The 17,527-nt window shown below is 29.5% G+C and overlaps 1 protein-coding gene across 50 annotated transcripts in view; it reads left to right on the top strand.

Annotated features, from left to right (window-relative positions):
• The window catches only part of LOC145252497 (uncharacterized), a 957,520-nt gene that overhangs the window by 360,081 nt on the left and 579,912 nt on the right, over positions 1–17,527 (top strand). For 48 of the 50 annotated variants that reach the window (XM_080111966.1, XM_080111941.1, XM_080111971.1 and 45 more), the window contains one exon: positions 7,286–7,510. The exons of the other annotated variants lie outside the window; for them this stretch is intronic. In XM_080111966.1, coding sequence (XP_079968092.1) covers positions 7,286–7,510 — 225 coding nt within the window. The remainder of the gene's footprint in view (positions 1–7,285; positions 7,511–17,527) is intronic. 50 annotated transcript variants of the gene reach the window in all.

Raw genomic sequence — 17,527 nt, forward strand, 5'->3', positions numbered from 1 at the left:
GAGACCCAAATCAATTAAAGAATCGGCCAAAAGATGGAATTCAAAGGATGAGTGCAATCATTTAAAAATTAATTACCAAAAAAATTTTTTTCAACAATTGGCAAAATTTTATTTCCATGATCTTTTCCCGTTTCTGATCATTTCTTGCACGAATATCAGTTTTTAGATGTGATGCCAGTAGTCATCGTAACACTAGAACCGGGTTTTGCTACTTTAAAAAAAAAAAAATTTGATAAATTTTTTTTTTCTTTTTACTCAAATGAAAAGCCTTTATGAATGTTATTCGATTGATAATTTCATAAATCCTTTCAATATTCATGTTTAACCTTTTTATATTTCTCTTGATGTATTTTGTCACCTTGTGTTATTTGGTTGTTTTTTGTCTCCATTTTATATATATATATACTAGCAGATGTACTCGGCGTTGCCCGGTATTAAACATAACGTTAAATTCGTTTAAAAAAAACAAAAAAAAAAAACGGAAAAAACTGAGACATGTGCATGCAAGTATTATGTTTTTTCTAAACAGTTCACTTCTTGTCAGTAAAAAAAAAAAAAAAACACCAAAACCTAAAGACTGTGTGTCAATTATGATAACCATTATGCTAATTTGACACAATCTTTAAAAAGTGTTTTCAAACCTACTTATTCTTAACATAAGTAATCTGTCATGTATGCATGTGCATTCGGGAAACAATTAGTAAACAGATAAAAATCCGATCACCCCTATGTGCCAATTTTTCAATTTTGACCCCTTAGTAACCCTTCTTTCGGGATGAAAACTGATTAAAAAGTTTTCCACGTGTCTGAATACCCTATATACCAAATTTCAAGTCTGTAGATCAAAAATTTGTTGAGTATATAGGTTGAGAATTGTCCTCACACACACACTTTTATAGATATACTAGCAGACCGCCCAGAGTTGGTTTGGTCATAAAATACGCATAAATATCATATTTTAATTAATACAGAAACCGAGACATGTGCATGCGAGTATTATGTTTTTTCTAAACAGTTCACTTTTTGTAAGTAAAAAAACAAAAAACAAAAACAAAACTCGAGCTGAGACCGAAATCTAAAGTCAGTGCATCAAGTATGATAACCTGCTTGACATGAGATTTACAAAGTGTTTTCTAAAAATCTTATTTTTAACAAAAAGAAGCTGTAATGTTTCTTGATCATGCATGCGCAGTCATGAAACAGTTGACAAATAGATAGAAATCCGACGACCCTCACATACCAATTTGCTAATTTTGATCCCTAGCAGCCGTTTTTTTTTTTTTTTTTTTTTTTTCTGGATAAAAAACAATTAAAAAGTTTTCCACGTGTCCGAATAACCTATATACTAAATTTCAAGGTTGTAGATTAAAAATTCATTGAGTATATAGATTGAGAAGTGTCCTTCACACACACACACACACACACAGGTCCTTGCCAACAAAATGTAAGTAATAATCAGTTCAGAATGATAGTCTTTTGGAGGCTGAATGTTCGATTCTTAGTAAAAGCTATCTTCGCTGATTGAATAAATGATTCGAAATTTCATATAGATAACAAATGTTGAGCAGAGAAATTTCTGAGTTAGACAAGATATGAGATCTCTTTGACTCATAAATTTTCAAAGATATACTCTTTTCATCAATATGCATTAGTAAAAAATGCATCACCGATTTGCATTAATTTGAAAATATATATAGAAAAAATATATAGAAAAAATATATAGAAAAAATATATAGAAAAAATATATAGAAGAAACTTTATTGTCAAACAAAAGCAATTTTCAATACAATAACAGATAAAAAAAAAATCAATCAATAACTACGAGATGCCTTCAATAAGTTTCCAGATTGTTCTTGTAAAGAGATTTAAAAATTGTTATAGATTCTTGAAAATTCAGTATGTTATTACTATACATTTTTTTAGATGACTGGCCAATTTTTATGATTGCCGGTTCAAATTAGCAACTACAGCAGGAATTGGAATACACCCTACTAAAGCCTGATTGTCACAGCTGGTGAATTTCGAAACGCAATCTGGACGTGAGGACACTTTAGAAGAGCAATATGCAATAAAATTCTGTTTTGAACTGGGGAAAAATGCCACAAAAACGTATGGAATGCTTCAGACTGCTTTTGGACCATCTTACATAAATCGAGCATCAGTTTTTGAGTGGCATAAGAGATTAAAGAAAGGTGGGGAATCATGAGGGATGATGAGAGGCGTGGGAGGAGTAAGGAAGTCAAAACATCAGAGTTGATTGGCCAAATAAAGAATTTCATGGATAAGGACAGTCGTGTGTCTGTAGAGACAATAAGTGCACAATTTGATGTCAGTGTGGGAACTGTACACACAATTATTTGTGAGGAACTGAAAATGAAGATTTGCTCAAAATTTGTGACAAGGATGCTCCATCCTAGTCACATTCAGGAAACAGCAAACAGATATATATATATATATATATATATATATATATATATATATATATATATATATATTCTTTCTGAAAATACTTAAACTAGTTAGGAAATATATATTAAATGAAAGATTTGGAATAAAAGTTACATATAACTTTATTATATTATCAGATCATTAAGAAAAGAATAGGAGGGAAAATCCTCTTTAAGCCATGGCATTTCAAAACTTAATTCTTATCAGAAAAGGAGAAAGGCCAGTATTATACAAAATGTAAAATATAGATAAAAGTGGGCTTAAGAATATTTAGATTGAAAATGAAGGATATATATATATATATATATATATATATATATATATATATATTAAATACAAGAATAATAACATGAAGATATAAATAGAAAGAGGAAATGAAGCATATAGGAATGGGGAAGAAAACATTTTAACAATAAAAATGATTTAATTGTCCCTCTTAACAGTGTTGAGCTTTATTTTGATAAGTTTGTTTGTTAGAAATGTATTCTTTGTTAGCTTCACATACACAGAGATGATAAACCTTTTTAGAAAAATTAAATGTTTTAATTAGAAATAAAATTCTGTTCTGGTATAATCTTTGAGAATGTAAGTCTTAGAAACGTATTATTTACATTTGGATATAATCCTTGATCATTTTTTCTTTGTTTCAATTAATATTGGTGAAGGGGGGGGGGAGGGGCAACATTTTAAATTTCTATATAATAAAGTAAAGTCAGTTTATTTTCAAAATCAATTTTTGGATTCTGATAAATCAGTTTTGTTTTGGTCTCAATTTTTAAAAAATGAAAAAGTGTATTTCGATTCAATTTTTTTTTTTAATATATTTTATTCACCTAGGGACATTTTCAATTAGACATTTTTCAATAATGACCTACATAGCAACAGTTCTGTCATTAAGCCATAATTTTTCTCTCTGTCTTTAAAGCAATACCATAGCTTTGTTGGGAGAAAGTCAGACTTAAATGGAAATTTTTTCAGACCAGGCATGAAGCCACTTGATGTAAGGAGCTGAAAAAATACCACTTCAAAGTTTGGAGAAAGTCGGTTTGAGGATCTGTTCATCTTCAAATTTTAATTTCATGCCAGTTCGCATCTCTAGTTATTGGTGTGCAGATTATTTTATTTCTTTCCATGAAAATCGCTCCAGACAAGGCATGAAACCTCTTGATGTAAGGAGCTAAAAAAGTACCACTTCAAAGTTAAAAATTAGTCAACCATAAACATTGGATGGATAGATTTTGACTCAGAAAACAACAATTCTTTCCTCCTTCCCTCCTCCAGAAACATTGTTTATGAAATGTGAGGACTAAAGAAACATTGTTTATGAAATGTGAGGACTAAAGAAACATTGTTTATGAAATGTGAGGACTAAAGAAACATTGTTTATGAAATGTGAGGACTAAAGAAACATTGTTTATGAGATGTGAGGACTAAAGAAACATTATTTATGAAATGTGAGGACTAAAGAAACATTGTTTATGAAATGTGAGGACTAAAGAAACATTGTTTATGGAATGTGAGGAATAAAGAATATTGTTTATGGAATGCGAGGACTAAAGAAACATTGTTTATGAAATGCGAGGACTAAAGAAACATTGTTTATGAAATGTGAGGACTAAAGAAACATTGTTTATGAGATGTGAGGACTAAAGAAACATTATTTATGAAATGTGAGGACTAAAGAAACATTGTTTATGAAATGTGAGGACTAAAGAAACATTGTTTATGGAATGTGAGGACTAAAGAATATTGTTTATGGAATGCGAGGACTAAAGAAACATTGTTTTTGAAATGCGAGGACTAAAGAAACATTGTTTATGAAATGTGAGGACTAAAGAAACATTGTTTATGAAATGTGAGGACTAAAGAAACATTGTTTATGAAATGCGAGGACTAAAGAAACATTGTTTATGAAATATGAGGACTAAAGAAACATTGTTTATGAAATGTAAGGACTAAAGAAACATTGTTTATGGAATGTAAGGACTAAAGAACAAAATGAGGAAAGCTTCAGTGTAATAGTCTATATAAGGTCTGATTAAATTTTTTCTTCTATTGAAATTAAACTCATCCAAGCAACCATTTTATTTGTGTTTGTTAAAATAGACAAAACAGAATCGACACTTAAATTTATTATGATTTACCTATACGTCACATCCGTCAATAAATATTTTTATTTTATAGGCTTATGCAGGAGGGGAAGGGGTTACTGTTTCTGAAGATTCAGAAGGAAGGTCAAAGGTCAATTGGGAGAGGATGAGATTCACTGGTCTTGACATACTTTTTTTTTTCTTTATTAAACGTTTACATTTCTCACTGTAGAGATCAAAACATTACCTAAACAATAAATATTTATTGTTTTATGTTTTTAAAATATAATTATCCACTGACACAGGTTTCGTCATCAGAGTGGCGGAATCTAGTTTTATATTAGTTTTATATGAATATATGTCTTTTTCTCGTCCATGTAACTTATAGATTACTCTTTAATCGATTATGTATTGAAAAAAAAACTTATGGTAGCCGCCATATCTGGGCAGGAGCTGCTAAAAACAGCCTATCCTGCCTTGACAGAGTACAAAATAGATTTCATGGCTTAGTGGGGGATGCCCTTTTCTCTACCCTGCAACCTCTCTCCCACAGAAGAGACGTTGCGAGCCTATCCTTGTTTTATCGTTATTTCCATGGCAGGTGCTCGTCTGAACTCCAATCTCTGGTCCCCCCTCGCCAATCTTTCACGAAAAACACCCATCTAGCTGAATCCACTGTGAAAAATTTCCCCCACTCTATATCTGTGCCTAAATCAAAACGCGGATTCCATGAACAAAGCTTCTTTCTTAGAACTGCACGCCTGTGGAACTCTGTTCCGTCTGCCTGCTTCCCACCAGACTACAACTTGGATGTGTTCAAGTCCAACGTTAACAAATTCCTAATGAACCGCCCCCTTAAGTAAACACTTCATCAAATCTCCACACTAACATAATAATAACATAATTGCAATAACCCTTATCCCTGAGTGGCTTCCGGGCCTTGATAAGTGGTGATCACTGTGTAAAAAAAAAACTAAAAATAAATTTTTGAAATACTTTTTAAAAACAAAATTGAATTACGAAATTAAATCCACCATTATGCATTTCGGTTTCTTCTTAAATTAGTCAATTATTTTAATCTTTTGAAAGTTGAAAAAAAAAATCATTTCATAACCTTTCGAAATTTGAAAGCTTTTAAACTGTTGAATAAAAGGTTGGTTAATGTGGCTATAAAATTCATAGCAAATCCTCATTTATTTATTTACGTTTAGGTTTGTAGTTTATATCAAATAATTTACATAAATAAAGATTAAACAATTACCTTAACAAAATTAGTTACATTTTGGTACTAGTGCAATTCTATAGACCGTACTGAAATAACAACGTTATTATTTAGAAAGCTTTTCTGAACATGATGGGGGAGGGATGTTAACTATTCTCTACTTTCACTTAATTTAATAAACATGTAAAAATGAAATTTAACTTGAAAATCTAATTTATAAAACTCACTATGTCTGTCTATCTGTCTCCATATTTTCAAACTCTATCTCTTTCAAAATTAAGTCGCAGAGCGGTGCTAGGGTCCTCAAATGATTGGACTTTTTATGGACTGTTCTTTTATGGGTCTTTAGGTGGTTAAAATAGTTTTTAAGGGGTCAAAATTGAAAAATTCCTTATAGATTTTCTACATTCATCTAATTTTATTTTTAATCAGTTCATATGCATGTCATGTTGGTACAGTGGTAACGTCACCAGCTTTGAATGCTACAGTTTTGCTTTCAGCTGATGGCACCCAAATATTTTCTTTTTTAATTTTGAAATCACAACTCCATAATAATAATATGAAATCTGAACAAATTAAAATATCATATTTAAACATATTTTACCACCGAGTAACTCTGATGAACTCATTACTCCCAACAAACTTGCTTAGTAACAAAATTCCACCCCTTCACTATTGAGGTCCATAGATGCCAGAAAGCTTTCTAATCTAATAGTTTCTTCCCCTCTGACAGCTAGATTTTGTAATTCCCTTCTTGATACCTGCCTCCCAGACTGTACTGACATGCAGAAGTTTAAATGTTATGTAAACCAATATCTTGCTCATCTCCTTTAAACATGGTCTCAAATAGTAGCCTCTTACGCCCAAGTGCCTTGTTTAGACATGAACATGATTTAAAATAAATAAATAAATAGAAATAGACCCTAGCCAAGAAATAAACTCTATATAAGAAATGAACTTAGACTAAAACGAATATGATCAGAAATAGTACTTGGCCCTGAAATGACAACAACAGTTCTGTCATTATGTGGTTGATAGGCTGTTAAGTCCAAACCAAACCAAATATTATTATCATTCAAAAGAATAATATTGCAATCATTAAGTGTAAAATCTTGATACAAACTCTCAATTTATAACTTGCAAAACCAAGTTATCTCCCTTTGTAACTTTGCTCCAAATGTATCAGTTTTGTATTTTTGTTTTCTCCAATAAATTTCATATTTTTTCAAAAAATGTTTGTCAGATTGTCTTCAATTAATCTATTTAATTAAGAAAATCATGCAGGAAAATGATTTCATTATTTTTCATGTTTAATCATGTTTACGAAAAGAACTCTAAATTTATAATTTTAAATATCAACTCTTTTTTCAGTACATAGCACAAATTAAATGAAAAAAACGATGCACCATTTTAGTTGTATGAATTATAAAATTGTATGCGTTATCTGTTGCATAAAGTATGCTGAATAATTTAGTTTTAGCTTTGATGCGATATTGAAATCTTTAATATTATTTAATTCCATTAGTGACTCCGAATTATACGCTTCCATCATCGAAACAACTGATTAATTCGCGGCCTGGTCAATCGGCTCCAGCATCTCCACGGGTCAAGCGCCAGTATTCTCGAACGACCAGCCATGACCAGCTTCCGGCTCAGTCGTCGTCGGTCCCCAGTTCCCCAAAGTCAAAGGGCATGAGTCTTTTTCTGCGGCAACAGCAACGTCTCATCAAGCTCGGCGCCGACATTCCAGGTAGCCTCCCATACCCCTATTCAAAAAAAAAAAAAAATTGGATTTATGTTCAGCATGTCCTATCAGACCAAATGTTTTTTCTCATTTTTAAAACATTTTGAATAATCTTTATGAATCGTGTAACACAAGTCACTGTTTATTTTTGTTGCGTTTCCGTGTTTTTACACTTCACTGACATAAAGTTCATTTGAAGTTGTTTTTTCTTGTTTTAAAAGAAAAAGAAATTATGTTGATTGTTCAATGTTTATTTTGTTCTTCCTCCTCCTCCTTCCTCTCCTCCTCCTCCTTACAAACAAAAAAAAATTTCAAACAATTCCTGTTCAAGCAGTTTTGTATTTGAATTGATACTTTTTAAACTTTGACCAGAACTCGACAGAGATTACTCAAAATCATTGATTCTTTTTGATTTTTCTTATGAAAAACAAACAAAAACAGCTTAGGTGCATACTCCAGAGAGCTTTGCCACATGCTTGCAAATAAAATTCTGCCACTTGTGGTCTTGGACTAGTCTTTCAGCTCTCCAAAGCAGTATACCAGTCTCAACTTTTAACTAACTCATCTCTTTACTGACCAGTTTCTTGATTTTTCTTGAATTAAATATTTTAATATGATTTCTTTACATAGTCTTGTAGTAGAGAAACATGTCTAAACTATATAATCCACTTTTTAAATATAATCTCGTTGCTGGCTCTATTGATATTAAGCCTCTTTCTGATAGCCGTATTTCTTTATCTCTTTTGCAAAGTTACTCCAAGGATAGTTCTTAAACGTTTCATTAAAAAGAAACATTGAGCTTCCTCTCATGCTCTGTCAGTATGGTTCATAATAATGATCCATGGAAACAAAAAAAAGAATGTCATTTTCTACCATCCAAAGTAGTAAAAATTGAAACTAGAAAAATAAAAAGTCAAGTAAAAATAAGATTTTTGTTTTAAATTAAAGAAGTTTTATTTTTTTTTAAAAATGCAGGAAAGAATATTGTCCAAAATGGACTTTAACAAATAATACAATTAGATAATACGAAAAGAAAAAAAACATCTAAAAATTATGAAAGTCTACACTTTTTACTCTTAACAAAGAAAAAAATCTTTAGAAGTTTTTTTTTAATATTCTGAGCTTCTCATAAGCAAGTTTTTTTTTTTCAGTTTCTCTTTTATTCAAAGTGGAAAACTAATATCATCACAAATAATCTTTCCTATAAAACAAGCCAATTATCCAACTTGTAACTACCTATTGCATTGTACACAGTAATAAAACCTTTTATATTTGGGTGTTGGCTATTAAAGTTATTAAATATCAAATATACCCAATAATTATTTTAAAGTTTTAAGTAGACTAATTTATACCGTAGAATTAAATATTACATTTTATCTAAAGTATTTTACAGCCGAATAAAAAGTCACTTAACCAAATTTTGGAATAAGAAAGTCTTGTATGGATTGAGAAATTATTTTAAAAAATTGTTTTATGTTGTCATTTTCAAATTTCTGTTTACAAATAAAAATTTAACAAACATCATAATTGATTATATTTTGGAATTTAAAAGGGAAAGTTGTCTGCAGAAACTTATCTTTTTTCTAATACTGCATTTTGAATATCTAATTTCAAGATGAAAATAGTAGTCCAAATAATACAAATTACCAATCCCCATCTAAAAAATTACTTTAGCTAAATAAAGATTAAAAAAAAATAATTAATACAACATTTTGATAGAAAGAACACTGTGTCATTTTCATTTTGGAAGTGAGGTCTTCAGCCTGGCAAAAAATAAAAGGAAATTTTTTAAGTCCTATTTAAGCACAATTTAATCATGAAATTAAATTAACCAGAATGCTTTTTGGCTTATTCCTATGAAATCAGATATTTTCATTTATTTTTAATAGTTGTAAAAAAAAAAAAGGTACGCTTGTTAGTTTGACTTGTATTTTAAATAATTGTAACTGTCAACAGGAATAACATTTTAGTTGGTATTAAATTGAAACTGTTTTAAAACTGGTTCTGCTAGAGTTAAAGATGTTTCTGCTTAGTTCAAAATTGGAAAACACATTGGTTTAATTTATTTACCTGAAAAATAAAAAAAAGTAAAATTATTTTTTGAGTAATCTGGGCAGCCATATTGTTTTTTTGTTTGTTTTTTGTTTTTCTTTTTGCATGATGTTCTCTGATCATCTTGATTTTGATTGGTTGATCATCTTGATTTTGATTGGTTGGTCATTTCGTTGTTCAGATTCAAAAATATTCTTGGCATTTGTTAATTCTCTGCTTAATTCTTTTCCAGCCTTGTTTCTATTTGTCTAAGAAAACAATTCCTGATCAATTTAGTGTAATATTTCATCAAATACTTGTTTTCATAAAAAATATTTTGACCAATACATTATCCATTTTTTTTAAATACATGAAATGCACATGGTAAGGACTTATCACAATCCACTCAAAATCCATAACATGGGAAAGAGGCACTAGTAGATTACACTTTGCAAACAAACCAATCTGTTAACTGTTTTCTTTTTTCATCAGATAAAAAACAAACCAAAAGAATCCGAATTACCAATTTTTCTTAAAGTTTCAGCAATTCTTGAATAAAGATTAGGAAACGAAACAATGTTAGGAAATATTTTATTAAATTATTAAAATCAGAGACGTACAGAGAAGTGGGGATGCTAGGGGTGCTCAAGCACCGGCTCCTTTTACTCCTGTTTAAAAGTGCCCTTTTCAGAAGAATTTATTATAGGCCTGTGCCCCACTGTACAGCACAATCATGTTGACACACCAGTTTTCGCCAGATCACTGAAGTAAAGCGTTTTTTTCACTTGAGCACTGCCCTGAAAAATGTCTCTGCATGTCACTGATTAAAATCATTCTTTCTGAGACTTTCGATAAAAAAAGACTTTTTTTTTATTTTTATTTTTTCTCTTCAATTTTCTGGTGGTATTAATCCTCGGCATTGTTTCCAGTCATCCTGGACTTTTTTTTTTTTTTTGCCACTGGACTCAAGCAGTGCCGATTCAGGAAAAGTGTGGTTGGGCATTGTACAACCCTTGCCTCACAATAACACACACATCTATCCTCACATGGAGTATCCATTGTCTTCAAGACTGAACAGAGACCTAGTAGTATAGTAATATTAACCCTGAGAGGTTATTGCTTTGTCGAGAAAGGGATATGTCTGGTGTTATTGACGTTTGTTGTAAGTCTGAAGTTAATGTCTTTGTACATAGTTTGGCACAAATTTTAAATAGAAGTTTGATCACATCTTAGAAAAAGTTATTTTGTGAGATTAATCTGAAAATATTAGCTAACCAAATAATGTTATAAAATATATTTTTGAAATAATTAAAATCATTTTTTCTGAGCTTTTCTGTGTAAATTATCATTTTCAAAGAAGACTGTGTGTGTGTGTGTGTTTTTGTTTTGTTTTGTAAGAAAAAAAAATTACAACAAGCATCAGCAACACTGGATGTATCTTTTTCCTTTTCGACGAGGAGCTTACCCTTCAAGGTTAATACCACCAGAAAAATGAAGAGAAAAAAGACTAAAAAAAAACAAATCTTTCTTGAAAAGGTGTCTTACACTTAAAGTCTCAGTGTTTTCTAAGTTTTTGAAATCCTTTGATTTTTGTAACCCATGATAATTAATCAATGTTAATATTCACAATTATATATTTTTAATAATATACACATTTAATTTTATATATATGGATTGAAGTTAAATTCTGTAGATTAAAATATACATAGAAATATATTCAAATTGAGAATTTATTGTTTGAAACAAAGAATATCTGGAAAAGAATAATTATTTCCTTAATTCATGGATTTTCAATAATGGATTAAGAAAATGAATAATTCTTTCCTATATATTTCTTGTTTCAAATATTTCTTTATATATTTTACTCTACAGAATTTAACTTCAATCTTTATATATATATATATATATATATATATATATTCGGTCCTTACATTTATACTTTGTTTTCTTTTTGTATATTGAGCTTTACCTTTTTGGCTAGGGTCGTCTGGAAAATATTATCTCACTGTAATATTTACTAAGGCAATAATTCATTTGATTATCTAGTTTGTGATTTAACTCATATATATATATATATATATATATATATATATATATATATATATTGATTAAAATAGCATAGGAAAATTTATTAAATCAAATGTTCAAACCAGTAATATAAGAAAAAAAAAACAGACCCTTAATCCATAGATTTTCAAAGATAAATTTTTTTCATCAGAAGAACTCTAAAAAAAATAATAACAAATTACTGACTATCATAAATTTGAAAAATTAAAAGCAAAAGAATTGATTACTAATTTTATTTTCATCAATATACAATATTTCTCTACCTACAATATCGAACATCTTATGATCAGGATAGAATCTAATGTGAAATATTTATCTTTATATTATTTAATATATACTAGGCAGTAACAAATACTGAACCAACGGGTCATGGATGGTCTAGTGATTTCTAAATATGTTAATATTGCAATAATAATATAGCAACCATTTTTTTTATTTTTTTTAATGGTGTTTTGCTTAGAAACTCTAGATTGATCAGGTTCTGTGTTCTTTTCCTGTTATCGCTGTTGTATTGCTAGCATTTTATGGATTCAATGCCTAACGCTTGCTTCACTATTAAAAACACATTTTTTTATATTATTCTAGATTTTGAATGACATCTCAATTTTGTTTTGTTTTCTTACATTAATTTTATATTCTCATGCGTGCATTTCAGTTTATTCGTTTTGGTTCTATCTTATTTAAAGAAAATATATATATATTTATTTTTCAGTTTAATTTTTTTTTAAAAACTTATCTTCTGGATTCTAGATAAATTATATTTTGATAATTTTATTTCTGATGCGAATTATTTTTACTCAGTTTTCAAAGATTTCAAATGAGAAACTTGTAAGAATATCTGATGCTTTTATCATTTATTATTATGATTATTATTATTATAAATATTTACATCTCACAGATGATAGAATAATTAATTTTTGTTATAATGGCCTCTTAGATAAAAATTGGTAATTTTAAATTCATGCCCGAATTCTGACATCTTTTTATATACATTTATTTTTGTGCAACTTTAAGATAATTTTATAGTTTTACCATTTTACATCAAATGTAACAAAAACATGATTCATCAGTTGAAAAAAAAAGCATTTTTAATTTCTGATTTTAAATTGTTTTTTATATGCTTTTTAAATTTCGTTTATATATATATATATATATATATATATATATATATATATATATATATATATATATATATATATATATAAAGCAGTTTTCTTATATTTGACTAATTTTTGTTATTGTTGATATTAAAACCTTTCTTCTTTTCAGAAATTCCTAATTTATTCTTTGTCTTATTTCCAATTACTAAACATTCATTTCACTCATTTTTTCAATAATTTCATTAATCATTGTTATTGTTCCTTGTTTTTTTTTTGTTTTGTTTTTTTTTGTTATCATTATTCTCTGATAACTATTCATAACTTGATTTCCTATTATATTTCATTGTCTTTTTTTTTTCCTATGTCTTTCATTTTCATTAATGCTATTAATTTTTTTCACTTCATTTGAAATATCAATGTCGTGTACCAAACCTGTAATCGTTTACATCGTTTATGACCAAAGTCTTTGAGAATGTCAAAATAATCTCCTCATCTTTATTTGCATTTTTTTTTTCATTTTTTTATTTTGAAAATTAATGTGGAGGGGAATAATATTTGTTGTCTTGTTTTTTTTATTATTATTATTTGTTTTTTTCTCATTAATATTATTTTACTATTTTCGTTTAAAATTATGTGAATGCATATTTATTTTGTTTCATGTCTAAATTTATCTCAGTTGGGGGCAAATTGAATGAAATCAAAAATCTATTTCTTCTCTTTTAAAATTATTTTTAACCAATCAGCTGCATTCATTCATGATTAAAAATTGACTTGATACATTGCCGGCCATCTTGTTTCTTTCTTTTTTTTATAATAAAAATAAATAAATTTAAAATTTAAATAGCAAGTTAATAATAAATTTAAATAGCAAGTTAATAAATAAATTTAAAATTTAATAGCAAGTTTTGAGATTTCACACTTATTTATAATACACAATGAAGATGAAAGTAATTAATTTCCTTATCCAAAAATTGTCTACTCCTTCACAATTCACAAAAAACTCAATTAATTCAGTATTAATTAAAACCAACAGTAAATTCTTTGATAAGACAGGGGTGCGATTGAAATATGTCTTTCTTTGTAAAGTGCAACTGAACTATGATACTTAACTGTTGCATTTTAAACTTTAATTGAAGCCATTTTATGAAAATAATTTTATAAAATCAACAGTAGGCTCTCTACAGTGCAATGTTGCAACGATTTTGATGGCAATAAAAGTATTGGAAGTGCGGAACATTTAGTGATCTTACTTCAATCCCGAACAACGTTGGGTGACCCTAATAACGTCATTAGCATCAAATAATTCTCTGAATTGTAATCGATTTTTGTTCATTCAGGTGTTCAACTTTTTTTTTAAATACAATAATAAAATAAATCTGACTTTAATTACGCAAGCTTATCTGAAAAGTATGAAGTAAACACAAATTTTATTTTTCCAATTCCGATATCCCAAAAGATTCTGATTTTCTGGATTCTGATAAATCATCCCAACACACACACACACACACATATATATGAATTAGTGTTGAGACGATTATTATAATCGAGAAAATTGGAACTTTATGGGGGTATTGAAATCATAAAAAAATTGTGCCTATTTTTCGATGCCAAAAAGATTCTGACAGATTAGTTTTGGGGGGGATTTTTTCCATTTAATTTCCCATTGCTGGTACTAATGATAAAATAATAAATATTTATTGATTTTAAAGGTACAAAGTTTAGATTACTTTCTACAAGTGTATTTTTACGTTTGCAAAAATATATGCACATATTACGTGGGCTTTTGTGATAATCAAAAAAAAAAAAAAAAAAAAAAAATTTTTTTTTTAAATACAACTTTATAGCTAAATGTTTAGAGATTTCAAAAGAATCAGAATCGGAATGAGTAATTTAGAATAGAATCTGCAATTATATCAGAATCGGTAAAAATATTGGAATATCCCCAAAGCAGTTTTTTATGATGAAGAACTGATGATTCTTATGCAGTGATTGTAGGAGATTAATTAGCTTACAAGCAGTTACATAATTATATATGAATAAATAACAAAGTTCTGCTTTAGAAAGCTCAGTCGTAAGAGGAAGACATGAAGGGTTTCTGTTCATCATGGTATATTTTATTTCCTCAATCATCTCTATCATTTCTTGAAGGAGTTCCCCGAAAATGGAAACAAAACGTTGAAAATTTCCTAAAAGGCTACAAGTTTTTCTTCCTTCCCCCATATACATATTTTCTTAAAGATACCACTTGAAAAGGACTGAAAGCTTTCGATAATTGTTTTTTTTTCTATTCCCTGATGAAGCTTATGTTGTGCAAATTATAATTGATTATATATTTATATGCCAATACCGGGGGGCCAAAACAATTGTATGCAAGGTGTTAACAATAAAAGAGTAACTTTTTGAAAATGAATAATCATGTCTATCCTGATAATGTGGTATCTTTAAGAAAAATATTTAAAGCTCTAATATCACACTATTGAGCTATCTTGATGAGAACTTTATTTATTCATATGTAATTATTATCCATAGCTAAATTGCATAGAAACATATTAGCTTTATATATATATATATATATATATATATATATATATATATATATATGATAAAAGTCTATATTCCAAATTTCATGGTGTTGACCAATTTATTCCTTTAATTCAGTTGACATTTAAAATTCTTGACAGTAACTGTTTCGTAGCACAAAATCATTCACTTAATTATTATATCAATCAGTGAATCTATTTTGCCCTTAACTCATCAGAAGAAATAGCAACAATCAATCCACCAAAAGGAAATAAAATGCATTTTTACATGAATTAAACATCCGAAAATTGGAAGAGAAGCTGCAAATACCTTAGTTTGCTTACATTATGCCATTTTGAACCAAGAATTGTAAATGTCAACTGAATTAAAGGAACAAATTGTAAGATTGTCAGCATCATAAAATTTGGAATATATTCTTTTGTCATTTTATTGATCTTAAATAAGGATTAGTATATATAAAAAGGGAAATATAAGTGAATAAAGAATATTTCCACAGAAATATATATATATATATATATATATATATATATCATTATTTTCATGGCAGGTGCTCGGCTGAACTCCATTCTATGCCCCACCCCCTGTTAAACTTTCACAAGAAACACCTGTCTAGGAGAAAACACTATCACTAGTTTCCCCCACTCTTTATCTGTGCCTAAACCTAAGCGTAGATTCCATGAGCAAAGCTTCTTTCTTAGAACTGCACGCCTATGGAATTGTCTTCCGTTTTTCTGCTTTCCAGCTGACTACAATACGGCTGTCTTCAAGTCTAACATAAACAAGTTTTTGATGAGCCGTTCCATATTAGTTAACAAATTTATCGAATCTCCATTACTAACGGTTACTATTGTCCAATTTCTACTGTACATTCTTTAACCCTTATCCTTGAGTGGCCTCTTGGCCTTGATAAGTGGTGATGCTTATGTAAAAAAAAAAAATGCATACATCTCTACTATTATATAAAAAGAATTTTGTCTATGTATCTGAGAGTTCATTCCTTATGGACTCGAAAACGCCTGGACCAATTTTTATGAAATTTCACACCAAGGTACTTTACATGCCTGGCAGTGTTTTTAGATAGGTTTTGTATCGGATTATCTTTGAGAAATGTTGATAATCAAAATAATCCAATGGGAGAAGGAACAAGCGATTTTGACCAAAGTTAACATTTTACACAGCCTAACATCGCAAGTGCATTTAAAAATTTTATTACCACACAAGCCAAAAGATCTGACATATAAAATCAAAAGTTCTTTGATATGACAGGGGCGTGTTTGAAATCATTGTTTTTTTTTTGTTTTTTTTTAAGCACAATTACACCATAATACTTGATGTTTTAATTCTAAAGTTTAATTGAAGCCATTATCACAGCACACGCAGTAAGGGCAGGCATAAAATGAATGTTTCTGTTTAGAGCACAATTGAAGCATGATACTTGACATTTGTATTTTAAACTTTAATTCAAGTCATTATATGTAAAAACATAATTTTATAAAATCAACAGTAAGTTCTCTACAGTGCAATTTAGATTACAATATATTGTGGACAGTCACTGCAAGGAGGCATGTGAAGCTTCCTCGCAGTGCACCTTGATGGGTCTCTAACTAGACCAAGCAATCTCTATCTTTACATCATCAGCACTGTGATGCCCATCTTGCATCAATTGAAATGAATGGCTCCCATTTTGGGGAGGCTTTATGCTTTGACAAGCTTCTGGGCTTGACCTTTACTCCTGATCTGAAATGGAATACATATATCAAATTCATTGCCAAGGCCACTGGAAAAATGGTAGGATCCTTCTACCATTTCAGTAGATATCTCACTCCTGATGCGATTCTCTACCTATATAAAAGCCAGGTATGGCACAATGATAGAGTACTGTTGCCACATCTAGGCAGGAGTTACTAGAAGCAGCTTATCCTGCCTTGACAGAGTTCAAAATAGACTTTGTAGCTTAGTGGAGATGCCCTTTTCTCTTCCCTGCAACCTCTTTCCCCACAGAAGAGACGTTGCTAGCCTGTCTCTGCTTTATCGTCATTTCCATGGCAGGTGCTCGTCTGAGCTTCAATCTATGTCCCCCACCCTGCCAAACTTTCATGAAAAACACTCATCTAGCAAGAACCACTATCAAACGTTTCCCACACTCTTTATCTGTGCCTAAACCTAAACGTAGATTCCATGAAGAAAGCTTCTTTCTTAGAACTGCACGCCTGTGGAACTCTGTTCCATTGGCCTGCTTTCCAGCTGACTACAATCTGATTGTCTTCAAGTCCAACGTAAGCAA

This window comes from Euprymna scolopes, chromosome 29, assembly GCF_053919585.1.
Source record: "Euprymna scolopes isolate OS-2025 chromosome 29, ASM5391958v1, whole genome shotgun sequence".
NCBI classification, from domain to species: Eukaryota; Metazoa; Mollusca; class Cephalopoda; order Sepiida; family Sepiolidae; genus Euprymna; species Euprymna scolopes.